The sequence below is a fragment of the Rhipicephalus sanguineus genome, chromosome 5 (assembly GCF_013339695.2).
Source record: "Rhipicephalus sanguineus isolate Rsan-2018 chromosome 5, BIME_Rsan_1.4, whole genome shotgun sequence".
Taxonomy (NCBI): Eukaryota; Metazoa; Arthropoda; class Arachnida; order Ixodida; family Ixodidae; genus Rhipicephalus; species Rhipicephalus sanguineus.
The window spans coordinates 33,497,851-33,522,931 of record NC_051180.1 but is presented as its reverse complement, the minus strand read 5'-3'; the positions used below and the strand labels follow the sequence as shown (position 1 = coordinate 33,522,931).

General features: G+C 44.9%; 1 protein-coding gene across 1 annotated transcript in view; it reads left to right on the top strand.

Moving 5' to 3' along the window:
- LOC119393453 (uncharacterized) overlaps nt 1-25,081 on the top strand; it is a 58,688-nt gene that overhangs the window by 24,840 nt on the left and 8,767 nt on the right. The window contains exons 15-19 of the mRNA XM_037660480.2: nt 8,812-8,836; nt 12,783-12,879; nt 16,555-16,607; nt 18,591-18,687; nt 22,423-22,539. Coding sequence (XP_037516408.2) covers nt 8,812-8,836; nt 12,783-12,879; nt 16,555-16,607; nt 18,591-18,687; nt 22,423-22,539 — 389 coding nt within the window. The remainder of the gene's footprint in view (nt 1-8,811; nt 8,837-12,782; nt 12,880-16,554; nt 16,608-18,590; nt 18,688-22,422; nt 22,540-25,081) is intronic.

The following is a 25,081-nucleotide window of genomic DNA, read 5'->3' as shown; positions in this document are numbered from 1 at the left end:
ACAATATTGAAGCACGACCATTCGTTCAAACATGCTGACCATGCAAATACTACAGATAGCATGAAAACTGCCCCTATGGGAATTAGTAGGGTGGTTGTACTGCACGAGATATATGTCACCAAGCTACTATCGATCCTCGACCTTGTTAACGTGTTTTGCGTACTTTTGCAGTTCTTAATGCATCTGATGACATCAGCTTTATGGGGAATTCATTCTTAAATCGATGAAACTTTCAAGATGTCTTTCCTACGTCGAGGAATTACAGGAATGGAATTGAACTGCCCGGCGATTCCCAGAGTGCGTATGGGCAAGTTTTTTCATTCCGCGGGGAATTGAAAAGAATGGAACTGCGGCAAGTTCTAGTTCCCCGCAATGGAATTTAAATGGAACGGAGGCGCCCATTCCGGAACACTGCTTCCCACCCACTGCAAAGTGCTCAGCCATAATTCTTTATCCTCATCAGTCACAGCACAAAGGACACATAATGCTTTACAGATGTGTGGCGTGTACCACGAGACTCCGAATAATGACGAAAAATGGCATAGTGGGAACTTCTCTACTTCACAAAAATTGGGATGACTTATGGCGTAGTAGGTACCTTGCATGTGTACTTGTATTATTGCTCTGCAAAGTCCGCTCTTCCAGCTTTCGCGGTGATGTGCTGCGTGTTCCGCGCAGGCCTGGCGATGTTTTTATCAGAACAGTGGTCTCGCACATGAGAAGGTACACTCAATTACGTGCTCCTTCTGAGATCGTGCTCACTCCCTTGACCCAAAGCATTGAGCCTACTAAAAAAATTTGTGTTTGTCTTTTGAGAAAATAAATACTGTTCCTCTGAAATTAATACTGGTTTGGGCTAGTTGGCAGGAATTCGTGGTACAGTTACGTCCGCTCCTCTGAAGAACGTGTTTTACCCTTGTCCCACTTTCTTAATAGGAGGGCAAGTAAGTAAATCACAAATACAATGTGTTTTATGATTTCCTGAACTGCAAGTTTTTGCATAAAGAAACCGTTACGAATCGTTACGGAACATTTTTTTTGTTCCGGAGCAGAAACGGAACGGAAATTTTTGCGGTGGAACGAAACTAAAACCGAAACGAAAAACATTTCGTTCCGACACCCTGCTCATGACCCCGCACTGTAGGCTCCCTGTGGTGCCTATGCGACGCTTTCGCGCCTTGCGTTCGAGCATTACAAAGAAGGCCACCGCTCAGCAGGGGCGTTATAACATGCGAGCAATCTGTCACGATTTTATTTTGTTCTGGCTGGCCTGAAATTTACTTACTCGGCGACGAAAATACGTGTGGCAACCAGTAATCGTTTTATAGCCCGATCAAAAGCTCTTCCTTTTACAGGAAATTTAGTTTCTTTCTTTGAAAACGAATAGCATCGCCGCTGCTCTATATCCAAGCTGCTGTGAGTTGATGAGTGTGCAGAAGTGTCGAGCATATTAGTTGTGCCGAAACAGGACAGCTATGAAAGATTCCCGATTTAGTCTCCGACTAAACTGCCTCACCTTGCTTATAATGTGGTAGCGTGCAGCGATCGCAGCGGCTTATAAATAGGGCAGTGGACTCGAGCACATTGAGAAGCCCAGCTTTCATGTTTGCCCCTTAACATGATCTACCTGACCGGGGAGATTTTCAGGGTCCACAGTTTTCTAGACTAAGAAGACTGCCAACCTGCAAAAGATTGTGTCTCTTCCTAAGAATGTTTATTTCTCTCTCTACCTCTCAGTCAACAAGGAGGAGTTCACAGAGAGTTGTATACGCGCAAAAACAGCTCAACATCGTTTCAGTACAACTGAAAGTATCTATTATACGCATAGGAATCCATCTCGCCAGCTCGTATAAGTAGCCGCTGCCAACGTGATAGACGGGCAGCCTTCTTTAATTGCGTTCAGAATGATGCATTGTCTGGCTATTCCAAAAAAAAAAAAAGCTTAGTTATTGTTCTGCATAGTAGTGCGCTGTTTATTGTGCACGCTTCATTTTAACGCCGCGAGTTTTCGCAGACGTGTGATGCCGCCTAACAAGGAGGCGATTTTAATGGCACACCGAAAATTTTTACAAATAGCGAAAAACCAATCAGCAACAATATGCCGTGTCGAAAATAATTTATTCTTTTTTTTTTGATGTGGTCTTGCGTAGGTGGCCATTACGCGGTGGATCCCTTTCGCGTCATTTGGTGCGTCGTATCACGAGCAGGTGCTGTGAGCATGACCCAGAAAATTTTGACCAATCACTAACAGCTAACGACCTATATGGAAGGAAACAATGAGGGGTAGTTTAATGTTATATACGCCCATATTTTTTCAAAGAAAAATTTAGCTTACACAGTTTACGTAGGCGTATTTTAAATGCGAAGCATTTCTTAGCGAACTTCTGCGACTTTGAGCGTATCTATCTATCTATCTATCTATCTATCTATCTATCTATCTATCTATCTATCTATCTATCTATCTATCTATCTATCTATCTATCTATCTATCTATCTATCTATCTATCTATCTATCTATCTATCTATCTATCTATCTATCTATCTATCTATCTATCTATCTATCTATCTATCTATCTATCTATCTATCTATCTATCTATCTATCTATCTATCTATCTATCTATCTATCTATCTATCTATCTATCTATCTATCTATCTATCTATCTATCTATCTATCTATCTATCTATCTAGCCGCCTACAACTTTGTGCTCTCCTGGTCGCTTGGTTCATCGAATGTGCACCAAAATTGGTATGGCATAACATGACTGTATGACGAACATAAATGACAAGTCATAACATGAAAATCATGACACGCATGTCATCTACAGCATGATTTACATGCTACACTCATGGTGCGCTGGCGGCCGTTTCGCTAGTTTGATATACACCAAAATTGGTATCTTGCGACGTGACTGTGTGACGAACATAAATAACACGAGTTAACATGAAAATCATGACACGCATGTCATGCACAGCATGACTTACGTGCCACGCTCATGGGGCGCTGGCGGCGGTTTCGCTAGATTTATATACACCAAAATTGGTATCTTGTGACGTGACTGTGTGACGAACATAAAAACACGAGTTAACAAGACAATCATGACTCGCATGTCATGCACAGCATGACTTACGTGCCACGCTCATGGGGCGCTGGCGGCGGCTTCGCTAGCTTGATCTACCCCGAAATTGGTATTGCGCGACGTGACTGTGTAACGAACATAAATAACACGAGGTAACATGAAAATCATGACACGCATGTCATGTACAGCGTGACTTACGTGCCACGCTCATGGAGCGCTGGCGGCCATTTCGCTAGCTTGCTCTACCTCGAAATTGGTATTGCGCGACGTGACTGTGTGGCGAACATAAAAACACGAGTTAACATGAAAATCATATCATGACACGCATGTCACGTACACCATGACTTACGTGCCACGCTCATGGGGCGCTGGCGGCCGTTTCGCTAGCTTGATCTACCCCGAAATTGGTATTACGCGACGTGACTATGTGACGAACATAATAACACGAGTTAACATGAAAATAATGACACGCATGTCATGTACAGCATGACTTACGTGCCACGATCATGGCGCGCTGGCGGCCGTTTCGCTAGCTTGATCTACCCGGGAATTGGTTTTGCGCGACGTGACTGTGTGACGAACATAAAAACACGAGTTAACATGAAAATCATGACACGCATGTCATGTACAGCATGATTTACGTGCCACGCTCATGGGGTGCTGGCGGCCGTTTCGCTAGCTTGATATACACCAAAATTGGTATCTTGCGACGCGACCGTGTGAGGAACATAAATAACACGAGATAACATGAAAGTCATGACACGTATGTCATGTACAGCATGACTTGCGTGCCACGCTCATGGGGCGCTGGCGGCCGTTTCTCTAGCTTGATCGACCCCGAAGTTGTTATTGCGCGAGAGTGTGACGAACATAAATAATAGGAGTTAACATGAAAACCATGACACGCATTTTCCTGAATGACATACAAGACGATGTATGCAGCTCTTTGCTGGCTGCTTCGCATTACATCGATTCCCACAATGCGTGGGATCTGCCGGCTTTTTTTTCCCTCCACCCCCCCTCCCCTCCCAAGCTGGGAAAAGTAGGAGTGCAAGGAACGGCACCTAGTATATAAATTCGTAGTCATTCATAATCTTATATACACATCCAGCTCATATGTGGTTTCCATAACAATTTCGACCGAACTTGGTCTGCTTCTTCAGAAAGACTTTAAATGAGAGGGCTCCTACAGTAAAAAAAAATTGGCACTCGGCTTATTATGAAGACTTCTGCGAAGTACCTTGCTTAGTCTTTGTTTAATAAGTGAGAATTTAAAGGTGTCATGAACCACATTTCTAAGTAATGATCTAATGGCCTCAGTATCGGAGTGTACTGCCTCCCGAATCGATTGCCGCAAAAATTTCTCGAATCCGTCAAGAATGAGCGGAGTTACGGGGGTTTGGCGCGCGCTCCCAGCGCTTTCTCTCTTTTCTCGTGCCGGCGAGCGCACTGGAAGCTACATAGGGAGGGATGGCATGGGGGAAGTAAGTTACGTCAGCGCGCGTCATGAAACGCGATCGCTCTCCTGTTGTGATTCGCTTGCGCGAGTGCGGCTACCGTGTACTGAGGAGTGCGGCGCCGGCAAGTGGCGGCACCCTGCTGCAAGAAGCGCATCTGATCCGAACGCCGCTCTCGATTTACGTCGACTATCGGCCAATAAGCATGCTATGTCTCTTGCGACGTAAACGGACAGATCCGCGACGTAAACGGACAGACGCCCCGCCCACCGACGAGAGTGAGAACCGGCCTCTGTTTGAAAAGAGGGTGCCTGGGGAAACGTCAACTTCGCGCTCCGCTTGTGGCCATTACGCGGCGCGCACGACCGTAATATTTGGCAGAGCAGTTCATAGCCGTGTCTGCTTTCCGCAGGATGTGTTTTTTCAGCAAGCCCAAGGGGTGCTCCATGAGCCCTTTAAGGTACTAGAGTTAAAGTATGTTTTTCATACTCATCGTATTTACAACGCCAAACGGAGACTATGAAGTTTGCAGATGGAATGATCAGGTAAAGAACAGGTTAAATGCGGCTGTACTTTATTAAATTGGGGGTAATTTTTCCGTAATGTTATTAAACACTGCTGTGTTGTCGCGGTAGAGGGTGGCCAAGCCTGCAGAATCTGTTTGTGCAGTATATATATACAGAGTGAGCGACGCTTGCCCCCCACTCGCGAACGAGTTGGTACGCCACTGGGAGCATAAAACAAGTAAACAAGACATTACGCTTCGTGTGACTGAGTCATTGCGCTGCTCGCGCGCGCGCTGCACATTCAATTAGATCCACTTCGCTAGACACCATTAACCTTGGCGCCATCGTGTGTACGTTCGTTTAATGTCACAAGGATATCCCGCATTAGAGTCTGCACGCTGCACTCGTGTGTCACGCTGACGCACTCGTCGCGGAAACGCGCCTCTGTTCGTACTTACGCCCCATCAAATGAAGGGTAAATAACTTCTACGTAACCTTGAAGTCCTGCTCACTCGTCTGACTAAGATGACCGTTTCATTCAAGCGTAAGCTGGGGTATATAAGACGCGAGTAATAGTACGAGAGACCGCATTGCAAATATGAGATGGCTGATGAAAACCTGTAAAGAAAAAAAATCACGGTTTCGACTCATGGGCGAGATAGTGAACGCGATAGCAACAAACTGACATGTTATATGACGTAAGGCTTGCAGTTAGCTCCTTTAGCATCGGATCGGGCGTAACTCAACAAAAGCGCTGGCGTAAGGAAACGCGGCCTCTGCAGCGAACGAAGCCACGTTCATGCTGTCTACCGCTTCACCGCAACACTGAGCTGTGAACACAGCACGCACACAGGTATCAGCCGTTCTGCTCATCCCTGTCAAGACAGGGAGTGCGCGACCGTGCCCGGCCGATCTAAGTACGTAGTTACTGCAGGAAACACACCGAAACATTCTGCAAAAAAAAAAAAAAAGAAACACCGAAAGATTCTGCCTTCTGCTTCATCGATTATAGCGAAGGACTCCGCTGACCACTCCAACTTATGTAGTGGTCAAGCGTTTCGTAAGAGAAAACTTGGTCACATGTAACAAATGTAGCGCAGCATTTGTCACATGTAACAAATGTGGCGTTACCTCCCTCATGTAATGCGCTCGAGCCATTAAGGACACCTGAAGCAGAAGGAACTTGATGTGAACGAGCTCGGGTAGCATACTGAATGAAAAAACGATGCGCAAAACGATGCGCGTTCGTTATAGTCCTCGAGTTTTTTGAGCGTCGTTCTTTTTTTTTTTTTTCATTCATTAAGGAGACAAATGAAATGAAAAACGTCCTAAGTCCTTGCGTAGCCACGCATGCAGTTGCGGAACATGAGAAGAGTGCACTGCGGGTATAGGTCTAGTTTACGAGACGGCGTTGTTAACAGTGCTTCGACTAAAATTCAGCAATACCCCGTGCTACCGGCCGGTTGCGAGTCGAAATGTGTTTTTATCAATTGCGTCAAGGACACTTGCGTCTGATTCTACTGTCACAAAATGGCAGTGCCTCTTTAGCAGCTTCGCTGACGACGACTTTAATGTTGCCCCCTGTGTCGCAAGTAAGATTACTAGAAAAAACAAATACCAGCAGGGCTTCACCATTCAGAGACATTCTGTTGGTAATCGCTTTCGTTTCAATGAACTAACGTTTCTGTCTCGAGCATCTCGCGTAGAAAAACCATGGCATCGGGTGAACAATGTAACTTCAGGTCGATATGAGTAGCGCGAAAGTTCATAAGAAAAAAAAAGTATATATAGGCCGCGTTAGAACGTAATCCAAACGAATTATAAGGTTCACTCCATGAGCATCATTTCGCTATCGCTAAATATAGTGACCTTTTTGAAGAACACTGCCAGTTATTGCTCTCCCTCCATCAGCGCCCTCCCCCTCCCCTTTTTGTCTACCGCCTGGCAAGACAGAGAAAAGTATTTACACTAATTGAAAGTATTTACACTAATTACACTAATTGCACTAATTACACTCCTGAATAGCTTGTTCTATAGGCGCTGGTGCTATATGCGGGCGTGACAACAGCGCCTTGGCAAACACTGCACACAAAAAACTAAGCCCCCTTTTTTTGTTTGTTTGATCTAGAGGCCGTGGCTCCTGCAGCTGCCAGGTGTCTCACAACGACACAGCGAAGAGGACTGCCGACAGCATCGTTGCGAGTCGATGTTATGGCTCATTCACAGCGGCGACATTCAGAGGACATACGACCAAGTTCTTTGCAAAAGCCCTGGCACATCGGAGTCGCTGAGACAGGTCGCTCATGGTCGAACAGCGTTTGCTCTGGATGAGTCGATCGGCGCTCGGTTTTACCGACGCGCAACTGCGAAATTGACTAGCGAGTCAAAACAGTGGCTCGTCCATCAATTGCTACAATACGCGACCAGTCGCTTTGCTACTTCGCTGTTCCAGAACATTAACAACCAACTTTAGCGCGGTACAGTCGTCATCGCTGTGAAAGCGAACACGCGAGCGTGCTGCAAATAGCCTTGTACCTCACATGTTCGGTGGTGCAATGGTGCAGCGTGAAAATAAAAGGAGAGCGGTGAGATTCCTTCTACTGCCTGCGCCCCTTCATGGCAGTGCTTGGATGTCACGCCACTCTTCAAATAGCAGATGTCATACTTGTCTACTAAGCTAAGTTATATTTGCGTAGGATGAGAAGTGCTCTTATTGTATCATTTGTGTTTGTATCAACGGCTCGTGAGATAGTAAAAGCTAGTATGATCTGTCCAAAAGTTTGCTATGCTTTTCGTTTCTCCCAAGTACTTCCGGAGCTGTGGTAGCAACAGTCCTTGTTCGCTGAAATGTCCCAAAAATTTCGGGGACTCTTGACCTTCGCTTTGAAGAGTAGAACGCGATAGCGTAATCGGGCTTGTCTAATTCGTTTCTCAGTGGACACCTCAACCGTGCTTCAAGGAAAAGAACGCCTGTGCGCGTAACCTTGGCCGTTTCAAACTATCCTACAATGCATACTGCAAGTAAGGCCCGTCGCCAGGAAATTTTCTCGGGGGGGGAGGGTGGCACTCGCTGACAAACTTGACTATTGGAGAAAAGCACCGATTTTCTTTATTTATTTTGTGTAAAGACACCTACTTCAGCAAAATTTCGAGGGGGGGGGTAGCCTCGCTCCCCCCCTTTCCCTTTCATAAAAAATGACGGCCGTACCTCTGAGAGTCGGTGTAAATGATTTCTTAGTCAGCGTCCAGTATGATAGGGAGCATTATCTCGACGTTTACTGCTGGTTTCGCTCAAAGCAGTGAGACACAGCCTAGCTCAGTGAACGATAGGGTTTCTGCGCGCGTATGGGAAACGCTCGTCTTATCGGCGGTACGTGGAACTTCGACGCGAGTGTGCATATGCTGACGGTGCGTCCGGTCCAGTATTTTTTTTTTTTTTGCAGCCGAGCGCATTCTGAATCTCTGGCTGCACTCATTTCAATTCTTTCTCACTCATCGCGTGCGTGCCGCGCATGCGCTGTCAAGCGCGAACGGACGACAACGGTGGCACTTGGGGCCTGAAGCGACGGCGAGCGTACGGACTAAAAGCTGATATTAGCCTCACGTGTTCATCGAAACAGAGTGACGTTAGTTTTGTTCAGCACGAGACGACAACCACGCATAGGCTTTCAGGGAGCTAGAAGCGCTCACTTCATTGCTCTCTGCGTATGCTGTATCTAGTGCAGCATGCCGTCCTTCCTGGGAATGCCTGAATGGCTTGTACTCGCAGTGACAGTCTGTGTCCTTTGCTACCTGTAAGTACTTCCGTTTATTTTTTGCTTCTTAGAGACTGAAAATTTTCCGTTCTCGCAAAGTCACAGTTGGTTACGACCTAAAAATAAATATGGGCGCCGCCCGCAAAAGTGCGGTTCGCCTGTCCTTCACGTCACTCGTTCACCCTGAAGAAGCGACAGGAGTGCAGAAACGCCAAAGCGAGCGGAAATTCCTTTGCGCGCTAGTTCAAGACGTTCAGACTTGTGCCACCTCCGCCATCTATTTTGCCAATTCTACCTGTTAGCTTATTGCTGGTGTTTTATGTACCAAAACCGCGTTATGATTGAGGCACGCTGTAGTGGGGGACCACGTAACAATTTACACCCCATCGGGTTCTGTAATGTGCATCTAAATATGAGCATGCGGGAGTTCTCTGCATTCCGCCCCCATCGAAATGCGGTCGCCGTGGCCGCGGATCGAACCCACGCCCTCGAGCTTAGTAACGCGACACCCGACGGGTTACGCTACCACGGTGGGTGTTGTTAGCTAACGAGAAACATGAACGCATGCAACGTTCGCTCTTTTCTGAGCTTATTTCGCACCGGACGCATTCTGAACATGCGGGAGAAACACTTTTGACCCTATCAGAGTGTTGTTTTTGGACTCTCCCGGAAAAGCTAAATAAGATGACTCCAACGTAGCGGCAGCGGTGGATTCGGTCGGCTCTGCAAGAACGAGATACGCATACGTTCGTACACCCACCAACGCACAACGGCTGCAGCTTCCGCTAATTCTCGGCAATCTTCTCTGGCTCTGGACGAACTCATGCTTGTAGATGCGGCGAGCTTTGCCGTGCGGCGTGGGGAGTATACTTTGTGATTGCGTCGATGAGAACCCCCGCCCACCCTTCGGCTGCCATGCTTACGTGCTAGTGTCAAAAGTTCAGCTTCTTGTAAAAGTGAAAAAAAAAAAAAAAACTTCGAGGCGACCCTAATGTTGGACTTGGGCGTTTTGTGTGGCGCGAGCATGGAATGCGTGTATGAGCCGCACTTGCTTTCTCTTTTTATCCCCCCCCCCCTTTTTTTTGTTCTTACTTGTGACGCTGCCTTTCTGTTGACTTGTGCTTCTATTTGTCTTTTCTTTGTGTTACTTTTCTATCTTTTCATTCGTTTTCTTTCTTCTTTATTTTTTACGATTGTTTCATTCTGCCTGCGGCTCACATCTGCCTATCCCTGGCTCACAGCCGTATCGTTAATCGTCACGTAACTGACGAACATATCGTTATTGATGTCATGACCTATCAGTCATTAGCCCCTAAGTCAATCCGCGATGCTTTACCTCATAGTTCGAAAGGTAGACCTTGCTGTAGTCCACTTTGGAAGTTCGGCTGTATAGAATTCTGCTAAGGAAATAGCAGCCCCCGGTGTTATTTTTTAAAATTATATGACTCCTAATATTAAAGAGGCTATATTTGAAAATATTTCAAACTAAGCGTATTCTCTTGTATATCTATCATGAACTTTAACTATAGCCACCCTTTCTATTTCTGGCAGATTGTTACCTAAACCGGAAATCGGTAGGTGAAACGGAAGTGCTGCTCAAGAAACAAGTGTGTCGCTCGGTGCTCGCGCCTCTTAAAACGTTGCACTTTCACTGTCGGGATGAAATTGGTCCGAGATCAATTGGACTTGTCGCCGCCTCGTTTTTCCCCCGCTTATTCGGCGAAGCGAGCTCATTTCTAGTGCGTTTTGCCATATCCGCCCCCCTCTGGAATCTATAGTGTGAACGAATCTTAGAGGGACACGACAAAAGTTTTTGAACGAAGCCAGAAAACGCCGATCGGTAATCAAGGCTCCTGTGAACACGTGAGCCAGATATTAGTCACTGCACGCGGCACGGACTATACGATTTTACATTTCAAAGACAGGCAAAAATCGCTCGCTCTTCTCTCGGCGAATTACGTCGTGGAGGGGCTTAAATAACGTAACGGAGAGAAGGAAGCGGATGTTGGCTGATTTGAGTATTCTTTTGCCGCACAGTTACCACGTACGGCCGCCACAGGGTGGCGGCGCTGCGCTCTGAAGTGTGCTAGAATTAGCTGAATTATTAGCGGCACTAGAGAACTCGTGATCACACCGAAAGTGAGCAGACACTTTCAAAGAAAAAAAAAAGAAAAAAATGCTCAAGATTATGACGCGCGCTGTCCTAGCGTCTAGCTCCCTTGTCATCCCCCCCCCATAGGTCGGCAAAAAAAAAAAAAAATGTGGAGGTCACTCACGCTCACTCAAGAAATATATTTTGCGTTTAGGGCACACTCAGGTTCACCAAAATTTTCCTCAACCACACTCACTCGGATTCAGACTCACTAACATTTTTCTCACTTAGCTGGACCCACTTGGACTCAATCTCACCAAATTGTTACTCAGCTCAGCTCACTCAAACTCAGACTCACGGCTTGATCTGAGTCTGTGTGAGTCTTAGTAAGTCGACTCATGAGTGCGTTACCAGTAAGGGTATCTTCATTGACAGACACGACTGACACGAGATATTATCATCAAGAAGTTCCCGTGAAAGAATATGCTGGGGGTAAAATGAAGGTCACCCCCCCCCCCCCCCCCCCACACACACACACTTCGTAACTCACGCCTCTGATCAATAAATATTGAACTGGCGTATGAGCGCTAGTTCGTTGAAGTGTATGGGAGTAGACGTGAGTACGCGGCGGCTGCATTTTCGATGGAGGCGAAAATGTTTGAGGCCCGTGTACTTAGCTTTAGGTGCACGTTAAAGAACCCCGGGTGGTCGAAATTTCCGGAGCCCTCCACTACGGCGTCTCTCATAATCATATCGTGGTTTTGGGACGTTGAACCCCAGATATTATTATTATTGAGTAGACGTGAGTATGAACGTGAGCCGGATATAATGCTCATAGTAATGCTGAAGTTCAATAGATACGACCATAGGTCGGCAAAAATTGTGAAGCTCACCTACTCACTCAAAAAAATGTCTTGAGCTTAGGGTTCACTCGGACTCACTCACCAAAATTTTGCTTAACTGGACTCACTCACACTAAGACTCGCCAAAATATAACTCACTTGGACTCAAAATGTGCGATAAATCCTTGTATTTCCTCTCGTACTTGACGGCTTCGAAAAACTATTGCGACAACTGACTCTAGAGGCTCTCAACTTTGATAGGGACGTCATTCGATGATTACTTAGAAAATTCTTGAAAGACCTCTTTAGGAGTGTCGTACAGGCTGGTTTACGTTCGAAGCGCAAGTACTTTGTTTCTTCCAGTGTAAATACTAGGCACATTGGAAAAAAAAAGTTCGTCGTTTCCGACTAAGATATTATTGTTACCTGTCTAATGATGGTACTACATTTCAATAAAATTTGTCGGGGCGCTCAAGTGTTCTTATTATTTATTTATTTATTTATTTATTTATTTATTTATTTATTTATTTATTTATTTATTTATTTATTTATTTATTTATTTATTTATTTATTTATTTATTTATTCTATCAACCCAACAATCGGTTTTTAAGGATGTGAGATTAGCAGAGTTAAAAACACAGGGAAACTGGCACAATTTCTCGACAAGATGCGGAAATAGTCGTGCTACAAGTGGTATTGGACAAACAACGCATAATTTTCAGAACATTCACAGTTCAATATTCAGTATACTGTACACTGTAGCCGATTGATTGAAATAAAGTTGAAGTTCTATAAAGTTCAAGAATTTTCATATTGCGCAAGCATTCGCATGCTCATCTCTCATCCGCTCTGGATTACTTGAGAGCCAGCCTTTTTTGTAATCAAATTTCATTGTTTTTTACCGCTTTTTTAGCGCTCTGTGCTGGATAATATTTTGCGTCAGAGAGAGAGAAAGCTAGAAGTTCTGAAGTCAAATTGCTTTCCAAAGGATATAATGTGCTCGGAGAAATATTTATCGGTGATTTTCAGGCGTACTTATTAATTCTACAGCTACGCGTCTCGACATCGCAACTATTGGAAAAACCAGGACGTTGTATCGGAGCCATATGCACTCATATTCGGCCCTCCTTTGAAGCTCTTCTACAAAGTAAGTTACAGCAAACGTGATGACTTTCTGCTCAATATGTGATACATCGCTTCGTGTGAAGTGAGCTGCGTGATGACGTCAGAAACTGGAGTCGGGATATGTGTAATGACGGAACATTATTGGGTCTAACTGACCGCTATTGGAACCAAATAACAATGATTGGTGGGGTTTAACGTTCCGAAACCATGATGTGATTAATATATGTAGGGATGTATTGAGCTTTCTTTTTTATTACTATGACCGTATAATGCAGCTCGAAGAAGAGACGTATACAGCTTGTATACGTCTCTTCTTCCTGTTTCGTCCTTGTCCCTTTTTGCGCCACCGTCTTATATTTTAACTATGCACCAACTAGCCCAGCAACAAAGTTTATTGGATGTCATGATTGTCATGTTACCACCTGTAATTTATGTTCATCATACAGTCACATCACGAAATATCAATATTGGGGTGTACCAAGCTAGCGAACCGGCCGCTAGGGCACCATGAGCGCGGCTTGTAAATAATGCTCTACATGACATTCATGTCATGATTGTCATGTTACCACCTGTCATTTATGTTCGTCATACAGGCACGTCACGCACTACCAATTTTGGTGTAGATCAAGCTAGAGAAACGGCCGCGAGCGGATCATGAGCATGGCATGTAAATCATGCTGTACATGACATGCATATCATGGTTTTCATGTTACTACCTGTGATTTATGTACCTCATACAGTCACATCGTGGAATACCAAATTTGGTACATGTCAAGATAGCGAAGCTGCCGCAAGCTCACCATGAGCGGGGCACGTATGTCATGGAGTGAATGACATACGTCATGATTTTTATGTTACATGTCATTTATGTTCGCCATACAGAAATATCTCGTCGTATCAATTTCAGTATACATCCGTGTAATTAAACTGCCGCGACTGCCCGGAGACCATGTCATGTAAATCGCGCTGTACATGACATGCGTGTCATGATTTTCATGATAGTACCTGCCACTTATGTTTGTCATGCACTCTTGTCACGTCATACCAATTTTGGTACATATCAAATTAACGAAACGACCGCAAGAGCCCCAAGACCGTGGCATGTAAATCATGCCACTCATGACATGCATGATTGTCATGTTATGACCTGCCATTTATGTTCGTCATACAGTCATGTTATGTCATACCCCTTTTGGTACACATACCATTAACGAAACGGCCAGGAGACCACAAAGTCGTAGGCGGATAGATAGATAGATAGATAGATAGATAGATAGATAGATAGATAGATAGATAGATAGATAGATAGATAGATAGATAGATAGATAGATAGATAGATAGATAGATAGATAGATAGATAGATAGATAGATAGATAGATAGATAGATAGATAGATAGATAGATAGATAGATAGATATACGTTCAGTCACAAAGGTTCGCTAACAAATGCTTCGCATTTAAAAAAGGCTATGCTATTGCATCACTAAACATTTTGACTGATTAGTATACCAGTGATCATCCATTTAAAATGACAAACGTGTTTATTGTTTAGCTTATTGTACGGCTGTTTTCTTTACCCGTCAAATTTAACTTAGTCCAGGTGACCGGCTTCTGAGAGGGAGGGAGAAGAACGAAAGGCAGTGAGTTTAGCCAGGACTGATCCTGGTCGGCTACCCTGCAATGTCTAATGAGAAAAGGGGGGGGGGGGGGGGAGTTAGGGAAGAGAGGAAGCCCACTGTTGATGTCATCAGCGTAGTAATAGCTCTGTCACTGATGATCAGTTAGCGTGGTAGCCCCCAGAAATTGCAGCACTCTTTAATCAAGTTTCTGGGGCCTTTTTTATCCACATCACTGCTATCACCTTTTGCTATCATAGAAGCTGTCACCTGCCGCCTTCCGTGTCTTCGTTTTCATAATCCTTTCGCAATGTCGCTCCATTCTGCTCAACAATCAATCCTTCAAAATAATAATAATAATAATAAAAAGCTTTTAGGATTGGGCGATCAACCGCGATCCCATGCTATAATGCGAAATGCTAGGCGAGGAAAGTTTAATTCGAATGGTTGGTATTGCGTGTTACCTTGGCGCGCCGAATAAAAAAAAATCATAGCTGCACACAGTGTTAAGAATTACAGAGTTCCAACATGAAAGATTGTACGAATTTTACGTTAAAAATAGAGCAGTAATACGCTATGGCGAATGCACATCCATATTCTACACTCCAAGAAAAAAATCAAGTAAAAAGGGCGTCTTTTTTTCCCACAACATTCGTCATCTGGCTTGCTTGCGTTTCCTTTCTTCAAATCTCGGCGCTCGTCACCTTCCTATCGATAATGCTATGTCACGCCGATAATGCGCATGCCATTTGTGACCTGGAAGTGCCTGGCGCGCGGCGATAATGCAGGGAAATGCACGCAAGATAGATGCCTATTACTGTTGTGGCACGAAGAGGACACCCTTTTTACTCGATCTTTTCTCAGACTGTATTCCAGCGTGACATGCATTGCGCATGCAGGCGAATAAGCGCATGCAAAAGGGGGAAAATACAAAAATGCACTCACGCACGCGGGGAAATGACGATGTAGGCTATCAGAAAGAAGTGAGATAACACCGGTGGCGCGGCTGCTTCCAGCACGTGTGCTTGAGCAACGTGCGCCGTTGTAGCACGATGTAGCTCGAGAGAGAGAAAAAAAAAATTTATTTCTCTCTCTCTCTCGAGCTACATCGTGCTACAACGGCGCGCGTTGGGTAGCGCCGAATTTTTAACCACGCCAGGCGTCGCCGGCGTGGAGCGTCTGACTTTGCCGGCTGCAGCTAAGGCGCTTCAGCCTATCATCAAATTATCAGCTTGAAAATGCGAAATGTGCCTTTTGCGGTGCGTTGAGAGACGGGCACTGCAAAACAATGGTACTTTGTTTTTGCATGTAGGCCTACTATAATTGAGTGCACTAACGTGTTGTGTCTGTGTCATTGTTGTGCTGCATGATTTACAAGTATGCACCCCTTTTAGTAATAACAAGCAAGCACGCGTGTTGGGCCTTAGCGCCGAAAAACAAGCTAGCTCAAAGGCATGTTCTTGAATGAAAGCTTTCTATGCTGAGTTTCCAGTAGCGCAGACAGAAATTTTTTTTCGGCGCGTGGGGTTCAACCATACTTTCTGTGTGTTGGGGCGTGAGCCTATGTGCGCGCTTGTATATATGCACATGTAAAATTGAAAAATTTCGCGAAATGTTCTACTCTCGTCCGGGCTACGCCTGTGTTGGTTTCATACATCAGGTGCAACGCTGTATGGAAGCTAGGGAGACTTGTTGCAGTAGATGCGTTCGCACGAATAAATAGTTCGATGATTTTACCAACCATAATGTAATTTTTTTCGTTTTAAGACTGAGTAATAAATGAGGATGGTTTGTGCCTTAAAAATAAAAGAACCCCGTCATTTATACGGTTACAGAAATTGTTTCGGATCGCTTAGCGCCTCTTGGTTATCATATCGTGGCCTCCGCGATCAGTTCCGCAAGCGCGTAGCCGGAGCCAATCGCGGAGGCCACGTTTACAACGCCGAAATCATTTTGCTGAGCGAACGCTTTGCATAGCTTCCAGAGCCTTGCACCTGATGTATCAAAAGTAGTATGGAATGTGCTATCAACAACTAAGTGTCAACATGAAGTTTTAATTGTCTTTTTATGCCTAACTTACAGCCAATTCATGAAATTGATGCTGAACGGTACGACAAATATGGCAGGTTCTTCGGGTAAGTTGACTTCTATGTCTGGCATTTTAAAGAATGATCAGAAATAAAAAAGTATAAATGTTTAATACACAATTATCTGAACAAAAGTAACATATTAACCTGTATGCCTTCGTACAACAATCCAAATTGTTGCTACGGAAATAAGTGCTTAGCCCTTGCGGCACTACTGTCACTTCTTTGCGTGCGAAAATAGTTTGGACTAGAGATAGGTTCTTATACCGGGTGTTCAAAGTTAAGCTTTTTGGTTTTGTTAAAATTCAGCACTGGGATGAACTGAATTCTACCTTTGCGCTATGTATCCAGGGGGATACATAATGAGGCAAAGTGAGGCAATAATTATCGCTGTCAGCCGCCCAATCAACTAAGATTGAATAATGAAATTTTTAATGAGTGCAGCAAGCGGGCAGGTTTGTATTGAAAAGTTGGAGGCAGTCGTGTTTCTACACAGTTCGACTTGGAAGAATTATTCTAGCATGTCTGTGCCACGAGATATCCCGCTGCAAGGTTTAATTGCGGTGTGCATGATTATGCATGCAAGACAGTGAGCACTGGTGCAAAGCTCCTCACCGATGTGCAGCGGCAGTTGCATGCGGCGTTTTTTCTGACAACGAGTCGAAGTCATAGGCGAAGATGATAACGGTTACCCTTTTGCTACCGGCTGGCGATAACAAGCAATGACTGCTCGTGATATACGGGAAGAACATTGCGCCGATCCTCACCGCCTTGGATGCGTAATCATAAAAACTGATATTATACTTTGCAGCGGGATATCTGGGGGCACAGACGTGCTAGAATTCCTGCAAGTGGAACTGTGCAGAAACGCGACTGCCTCCAACTTTTCAATACAAACATGCCCTCTTGCTGCACTCATTAAGAATTTGATTATTCAATCTTTGTTAATTGGGCGGCTGACAGGGATGTCTCACTTTGTGTCCCGCTCGATAAAAATACTTATCTGCAAAGGTGGTTTTCACGTACCTCCCAGTGCTGAATTAAAAAAAAAAAACTGCAAAGCTTATTAATTTTGAACACTCTGCATGTTGCGATGCACGTCGCAAGCCACGCTTGTTGCCACACTTCATGGGTAATAAGTAGCGCATTTTACCTTGTAGGCTATATTTCGTACAGATGGTACGACAGTAAATAAATACAAACTGTTTGATGCCACAGGGATTAGTGGTGTTTGGATAATAAGCACACAGCTTGCAATTACGTTATGTGGTGCGTATTTACTTTACTGGGAACTCTGGAAGTTTTTACTTGGCCTCGTGGTCTTTTTCATTAGCGTTAGCATTTTGCTCACTTGCGCTATTATACAGAAACTGCAGTTTGGTACATGATCTTGAACTGAGTTGAAACATACACACCACTTATATATTATATATTAAGGCGAAGCCTTATATGCCTCATGAAACGCGAAAAGTGACCATCTGCGTTAGTAGCGTCGGCGTCAACACCAGTGATGCAAAAAGATAATCACCACACGATGACGTCAATATATATATATATATATATATATATATATTATATATATATATATATATATATATATATATATATATATATATATTATATATATATAATGGTGACGTCACATGTCGCCAAAATTTGACGTAATCGTGACGCCACTTTGATGTGACGTGACATGATTACCTAACCACACGACACCGTCGCTTTTCAAACGTGGGCCGGTCCTGGAGGCACTGCAAAACCACGTTAGGTGCAAAAAGTTTCCAATGCCCCCGATCTCGGAGGCAGGGCAAACCCACGTTGGGAGCAGAAAGCTTTCAAGGGTAAGAAGGAAATACAATTGACTGAGAAGAAAGGTGGCTTTCGCCTTTGAGTCGTATTAGGCAATTGCATAAGGGACGTACCCCTTCATTTTTTTATTATAGAACTTAGCTATTGCTGATGGTAAAAAAGTGAGTATTTACGACTATTTGTGTTTCGGTGCAAAACGTTCAATAATATCTTTACGTGCAGTGCCTTCGAGTCCAACAAGCTCCTTTTGTTTGTGGCTGAACCCGAACTGGTGAAGCAGGTTCTTATCAAGGATTTTCCGTACCTCCCGAATAGAAGGGTGAGCAAATTACGGATATTTCGATAAGCAAATATTTCTGGAGCTGTTATTCACATAATCTTACAATAAATTTCCTTCATTCTGTTCTCAGCATAGGCGCAGTGGCGGAGAATTATGCGTCGCATATGTAGAGGCCGATATATGAATAGCAAAAATGGCAGCTACCACAGCAAAAAAAAAAATAATAATAAAAAATGACAGCAGTCTTATTGCGTAAGTGAGGTAGATTTCATTTTTGCAAGGAAGCATAAGAATGTCTAATACATATGCACAATGTATACGGGAGAAGTTATTAATTGAGATGTTAAATTTAATGCTGCAATAGTATGCAACACAGAAAGGTTTGCAAAAAAAAGGAAATGTAAGCAACTCGTTTGTAGCACTGCTATATAAAGGAAACTCCAAACGGATATTTCATAAAGTAAGCTTCATAGTCGAACAATTTTCCTCTTTCATGGATGTAATACGCGCACGTAGAGTTCGATAGCTCATAGACAGAGGGATCACAGAGGGATCACAGTTCGATAGCTCACAGAGGGATCAACCATGCACTGGACAATATTCCACGACAGTTGGAGCAAACTGTACTAGTTCACGCAATGCCGCAATTCTTTAGCAAACATAGAATTATTAGCGTGTCCCATCCAGCCTTCGTCGCTTCATTATCGAATTGTGATGCTCTTGCAAGATAATGTACTCGCAGGTTCAGCGTTAAAGCCCCACATGAAGAAGAAACTAAAAGAATAGATCAATAAATTGGGCATTGCTTTTGAGAAATAGCAGCTAAAGAAAACCTGTTCAGTCGAAATTCGGAAGATAAACATAACGCTTCTTAGGTAATTAATAACTATTCTAAAAAATAAAAAAAAACATGGAACATGTGTATTCACATTACATGGCACGAAACTGAATACGCTTTTGAAGCGAAGTCAGTCTGAAGCGCAGTAAGTATTAAGGTTTTCATTGTGTTACAACGCAATATGAACGAAGAAAAAGCTAAGGCGTACACATGACGGGACCTTAGCTTTTTTTTTAACACGAAAGTGTTTTATGCCGGGGTCCACCAAGATTTTCATGACGTATTTGCGTCACGGAAATACGTCAGCAAAATGAACGCCATCAAATGGCAAAGAAAGAAATATAACAAAACGTTCTGTTGACAGGAGTCGAGCCTAGGACCTCTCGGTTCCTGACGATGGCTGGCGGGCGTGTAGCCCACTGAGCTACCGCCAAACACATAACGCAGGCTACATGAACGCGCCTTTTATCTTTCACACTTTCCTCTCACAGTGCTCTTGCATAGATGGATGGATGGATGCTATGAGCGTCCCCTTTATAATGGGGTGGTGACAGTGTGCCACAAGGCTCGAAAAACAAAATAAAAAAATTGGCCGCGTATCTGCGTGCTTCGCTGCAAATGTCGTCTAAAGACGATAGAAGAGGCTCTGCGTGAGATATGGACGCCATCAGGCAATACGTCTGGAAGCATGAGTGCTGTGTTGCGGGCTGGTAGTCCCGGCGCAGCAGCAGGCGAAGACCAGCGGTGACCACCGCGACCGGCGGGGACGCCAGCCATCCCGAACACGCGTTTTGGCGCGAAGCGCTGAAGCAGAAGAAACGTCCGCACTCAACGAGTAGTCTCCACACACTCTTTTATTTACACGTCGCCTGGGTAAAACAGGAATGCCAGAACGGCGCCCCATGACATTCGTACAGTGCAATACAAAGCCGAAACCGAAATGAGCTCGTGCAGAGGGCACGGAGGAAGGCAAGTTGCAGCGCAGTCGCATTTTCAGCGCAGCTTAAAACTAGGGTCTTTAGAATTACGTATGTATGCATTTTCTTTTAAAGGAACACACCACGTAATACTTACCTAGTGATGTTGCGCCTCAGATATGCGCAATGTTTGCTTTTTGATCGACAATGTACACAAGTATGAACCTAGTCAGCCGTTCAAAATGGCTGGCCCTTGGGCAAGTGGTTCAACTTTGGCCGAGTGGCCGAATAGAGCGACGTGCCGACAAACAGAAAGACACAGACAGACCAAAATTTCTCCGTTTAAGTATGCCAAGAAAGACTATCGTCTTCAAAAAACGCGCTGTTGCTGCGACCGTCCCATTCAGCGCGTTTCCAATAGAAGTGTAATTTCGTTTAACACACCGCGAGGTGGTGGCTTCAGCCCAAACCTCGCTCATAGCGTCCATCCATATCGAGCTCTCCGACGCTCGCCTGGCTGTCGCACCGCGTTCCCCGCTCGCCCTGTGAGTATTAACTGCCAGGCTAGAGGGAAGACACAACCCGCGTAGCGTTTCTCTTCGCGTTTCACGACGCTTTCGAGGAGTGCATACCGAGTATCAGTGTTTATTATGTGCTTGTTGATGCCATATTTGCGTGGGATTCACCCATATCCGGTGTCCACGTATATGTTAAGAACTTCAGCTACCGTAAGGGGTAAATCATGATCATGGGCGTTAGTCGTTGGTACAGAATGTGCCACTATGCGTCAACGTGAGTGCGCCCACATCAGGCGGTGCTACATCTGCCAAACAACAATAGACATTATACGAGCTCTGGTATACGAATGCACTAAAGCAATCAACTACTTCGGTGACGACACGTTTCACTTTCGTGTTATACCGATTCCTATGACAGAGGGATCAACCATCTTTCTTTTTTCCTCGTTCTAGTCGCGCTGCAACATAATGAACCAGTACCAACTAGCCCAGTTCACTGTACTCCTAAATTAAGCTTTTGAAGAGAACGTGTTGGGGGCCCTTTTAAGTGCAGAAAACTTTAAGGACCCGCACTGTGGTCTTGTACCGTCGCTTGGCCTCACGCTCAAAGTACCAAAATATGTCAAAAGAGGGCGCTACAGGTCAAATTAATACCGAAGTAGGTCGAGTGAACCACAAATGCACCTTTCCTTTCCCACCATGGACGCCGAGCAGGCTGCCCGCTTGGAGCGCCAGCGCATGGTTTCCGGTGAACGCCAGCGTAGCCGAAGGGATAATTCATCTGTTCGATCCAGCGAAGCGCCACGCCGTGAATTAGACGCAGATTCACGGAAGAGAAAAGCGGAGGCGAAACGCCAGCGAGTGCGAGAGGAAACCCTCAGCTTCGGAAACCTCAGAAGCAGGCCGAGCGCTTGCAAAGACAGGCGAACCCGCAGCACATACTCAGAGAAACACAAGCCAAGCGTCAACAGTGGTAGTCGAATTCTCAGCTCTGCTCCGCAGTTTGTGCAGTTGCAATGGTGTGGACTGGCGCGATGTTATTAAATGTGGATGGCAATATTACTATTACTTTGAGGAAGCAATTGATGCTGTGTGTAGAAAGTGTAGATAACACTCTGTCTGCTCATTTTCTTGTCTGCTTTGATATGCAGTGTTTTTGTTGTTTTTTGTTTTTACTGTTTTTTTTTTGGCAACATGAAGCTCTACGTGTGTGCGACGGTGTTTGCTTTCAACTGCCTTTTCATCTGCCTTCGCTGTTGCCTCGTATTTAGGGGCTGTGGCTCTGTCAAGCTGTCTATTACAGCTTTTTCTGCAGCTCCCCTGTCCATGTATTTCTTGAGGCAGAAATAATAAAAAAAGATTATTATTATTATTAATATTATTATTATTATTATTATTATTATTATTATTATTATATAGAGTTCGCCACGAGACGTGGTGTCATAATGGCGAGCGCGGAAGTCATTTTTCAGTGTTCTAATGCTATATTTTTGCATTCTAGGCGTTCACGTTTCACGACCCCTTGCTCGACAACATGATTAGCTTCGCTTCTGATGAACAGTGGAGAAAAATCCGACGTACAACCAGTCCGGCATTCTCCACTGGAAAGCTGCGAAAGGTAATCCGTGTTGAATTTCTCGTGTTGTGAACGACAGCAGATTTATGACGATGTCCTCTTAATTGAAACTGCGAGGATGTACTTCACAATTCCACGACCACGAATACGGGGAACAATCCGCTTGCTACACGCTGGTCAGGGTGCTGCTTCAGAAGATGTCAGCGGATCAACAGACGAGCTGTTGTCAAACAGGCATGAAATTTCTTGGCAGTCACATTCGATGTGGGCACAACTTGAAGCTAGGTGCTCGGCTGTCTTCATTGTCATCAAACCCACATGCGTAGGTATCAAGTGGCAAATGAGGGACAAACCCCACGAGAAATAACACACGATTCGCGTTATTAAAGCACGCCAAAGGGGGCGACGCCGTGTACCACGCTCCCGGCTTAATGTTGATCACCACTGCGTCCATCGTAAAACGAACCGCGTATGGGCACTTGTCAGCGAAAGGCTCAAACATTTCGGCGTCATCTCTACGGCGGCGGGCACCGCTTCAGCGCAAAACAAACGCAAACATGGGCGCCGCCATGTTGCTTGAAAACCGTGGATTTCCTCGTGGATTCGTGGATTCGTGGATTGCCTCGTCGTGACAGAGCCCTCTTATATAAGCTAGAAGTTGGCTCTGTATCAGTGCGTGGGATATTATTCCGTCAAGAACGTGTAGACAGTCCGTCATGTGGGTCATGTGAGACACTAGAGCACAGTTTTTAGTGTCCCGCATTCGTTATACAAGGCCTGGGGTGCAGCCCCACTGGCGACCACAGCCAGCAATGCACCCCCTCACCAGAGCAGGATTGGCCACCCTGGTGTAGTACTTGGCCACTACCTCCCACATGAATACACCAATTTAACCCTCGGCCCTCAGTCCCCAGCGGCTGTGAAGCAACTGACCAAGGCGGCGGTCAGACCTGCGACGCAGCAGAGGGTGCTAAGAATCTCTGGGTACGGACAGGCCGCCATTGGAATCTGAATTTGGCTACGTATAACGCTAGAACTTTATCTAGTGAGGCGAGTCTAGCTGTACTATTCGAGGAATTAGAGGGTGTTAAATGGGATGTAATAGGGCTCAGTGAGGTTAGGAGGCCACAGGAGGCTTATACAGTGCTGAAGAACGGACACGTCCTATGCTATCGTGGCTTAGCTGACAGAAGAGAACTAGGAGTGGGGTTCCTTATTCATAAAGATATAGCTGGCAATATAGAGGAATACTATAGCATTAATGAGAGGGTGATATGTATCGTAATTAGGTTTAATAAGAGGTACAAGATGAAGGTGGTACAGGCCTACGCGCCTACATCCAGCCATGATGATCAAATGGTTGAACGCTTCTACGAAGACGTAGAATCAGCAATGAGTAAGGTAAAGACACAGTATACTGTACTGATGGGCGACTTTAATGCAAAGGTAGGCAAGAAGCAGGCTGGAGATCATGCAGTTGGGGAATATGGCATCGGCTGTAGAAACGCCAGAGGGGAGTTACTAGTAGAGTTTGCAGAACGCAATAATTTACGCATCTTGAATACCTTCTACAGAAAACGGGCTACTCGTAAGTGGACGTGGAGGAGTCCTAATGGCGAAACGAAAATGAAATAGACTTCATAATGTGCGGTCACCCGGGCATTGTACAGGATGTGGAAGTAGTTAACAAGATCCGATGCAGTGACCATAGAATGGTAAGATCTAGAATTCAACTTGACGTGAGGAAGGAACGGCAGAAACTGACACGCAAGAAGCCGATTAATGAACTAGCTCTGAGAGGAAAAGTTCAGGAATTCAGAGTTTCACTTCAGAATAGGTACGCGGCTTTAACCGAGGAAACCGACCTTAGCGTTGACGCAATAAATGATAATCTGACTAGTATCATCAAGGAGTGTGCAGTGGAAGTCGGGGGTACAGTCGTTAGACAGGACACTGGTAAGCTATCCCAAGAGACGAAAAACCTCATTAAGAAACGTCAAGCTATGAAAGCCTCAATGCAACAGACAAAATAGAGCTGGCGGAGCTTTCGAAGTTAATCAATAGGCGTAAAGTAGCCGACATAAGAAAATATAATATGGAGAGAATTGAGCATGCTCTAAAGAACGGAAGAAGCCTCAAAGCTATGAAGACAAAACTGTGCATAGGCAAAAATCAGATGTATGCATTAAGGGACAAGGAAGGCAAGGTCACAAACAATATGGATAGAATAGTTGAGGTAGCGGAAGAATTCTACAGAGATCTGTACAGCGGCCGAGGCATTCAGGATGATAACGTAAGAAGGAGTAATAGCGCAGAGGAATCTGACATCCCACCAGTATTGACAGGAGAAGTGAAGAAAGCCCTAAAGGGAATGCAAAGAGGCAAAGCAGCTGGTGAGGATCAGGTAACATCAGACCTGTTGAAAGACGGTGGAGAGATTATGTTAGAGAAACTGGCCACCCTGTATACGAAGTGCCTCTCGACGGGGAGGATACCAGAATCTTGGAAGAATGCCAACATCATCTTGATCCATAAGAAAGGGGACGTCAAGGACCTGAAAAATTACAGGCCCATAAGCTTACTG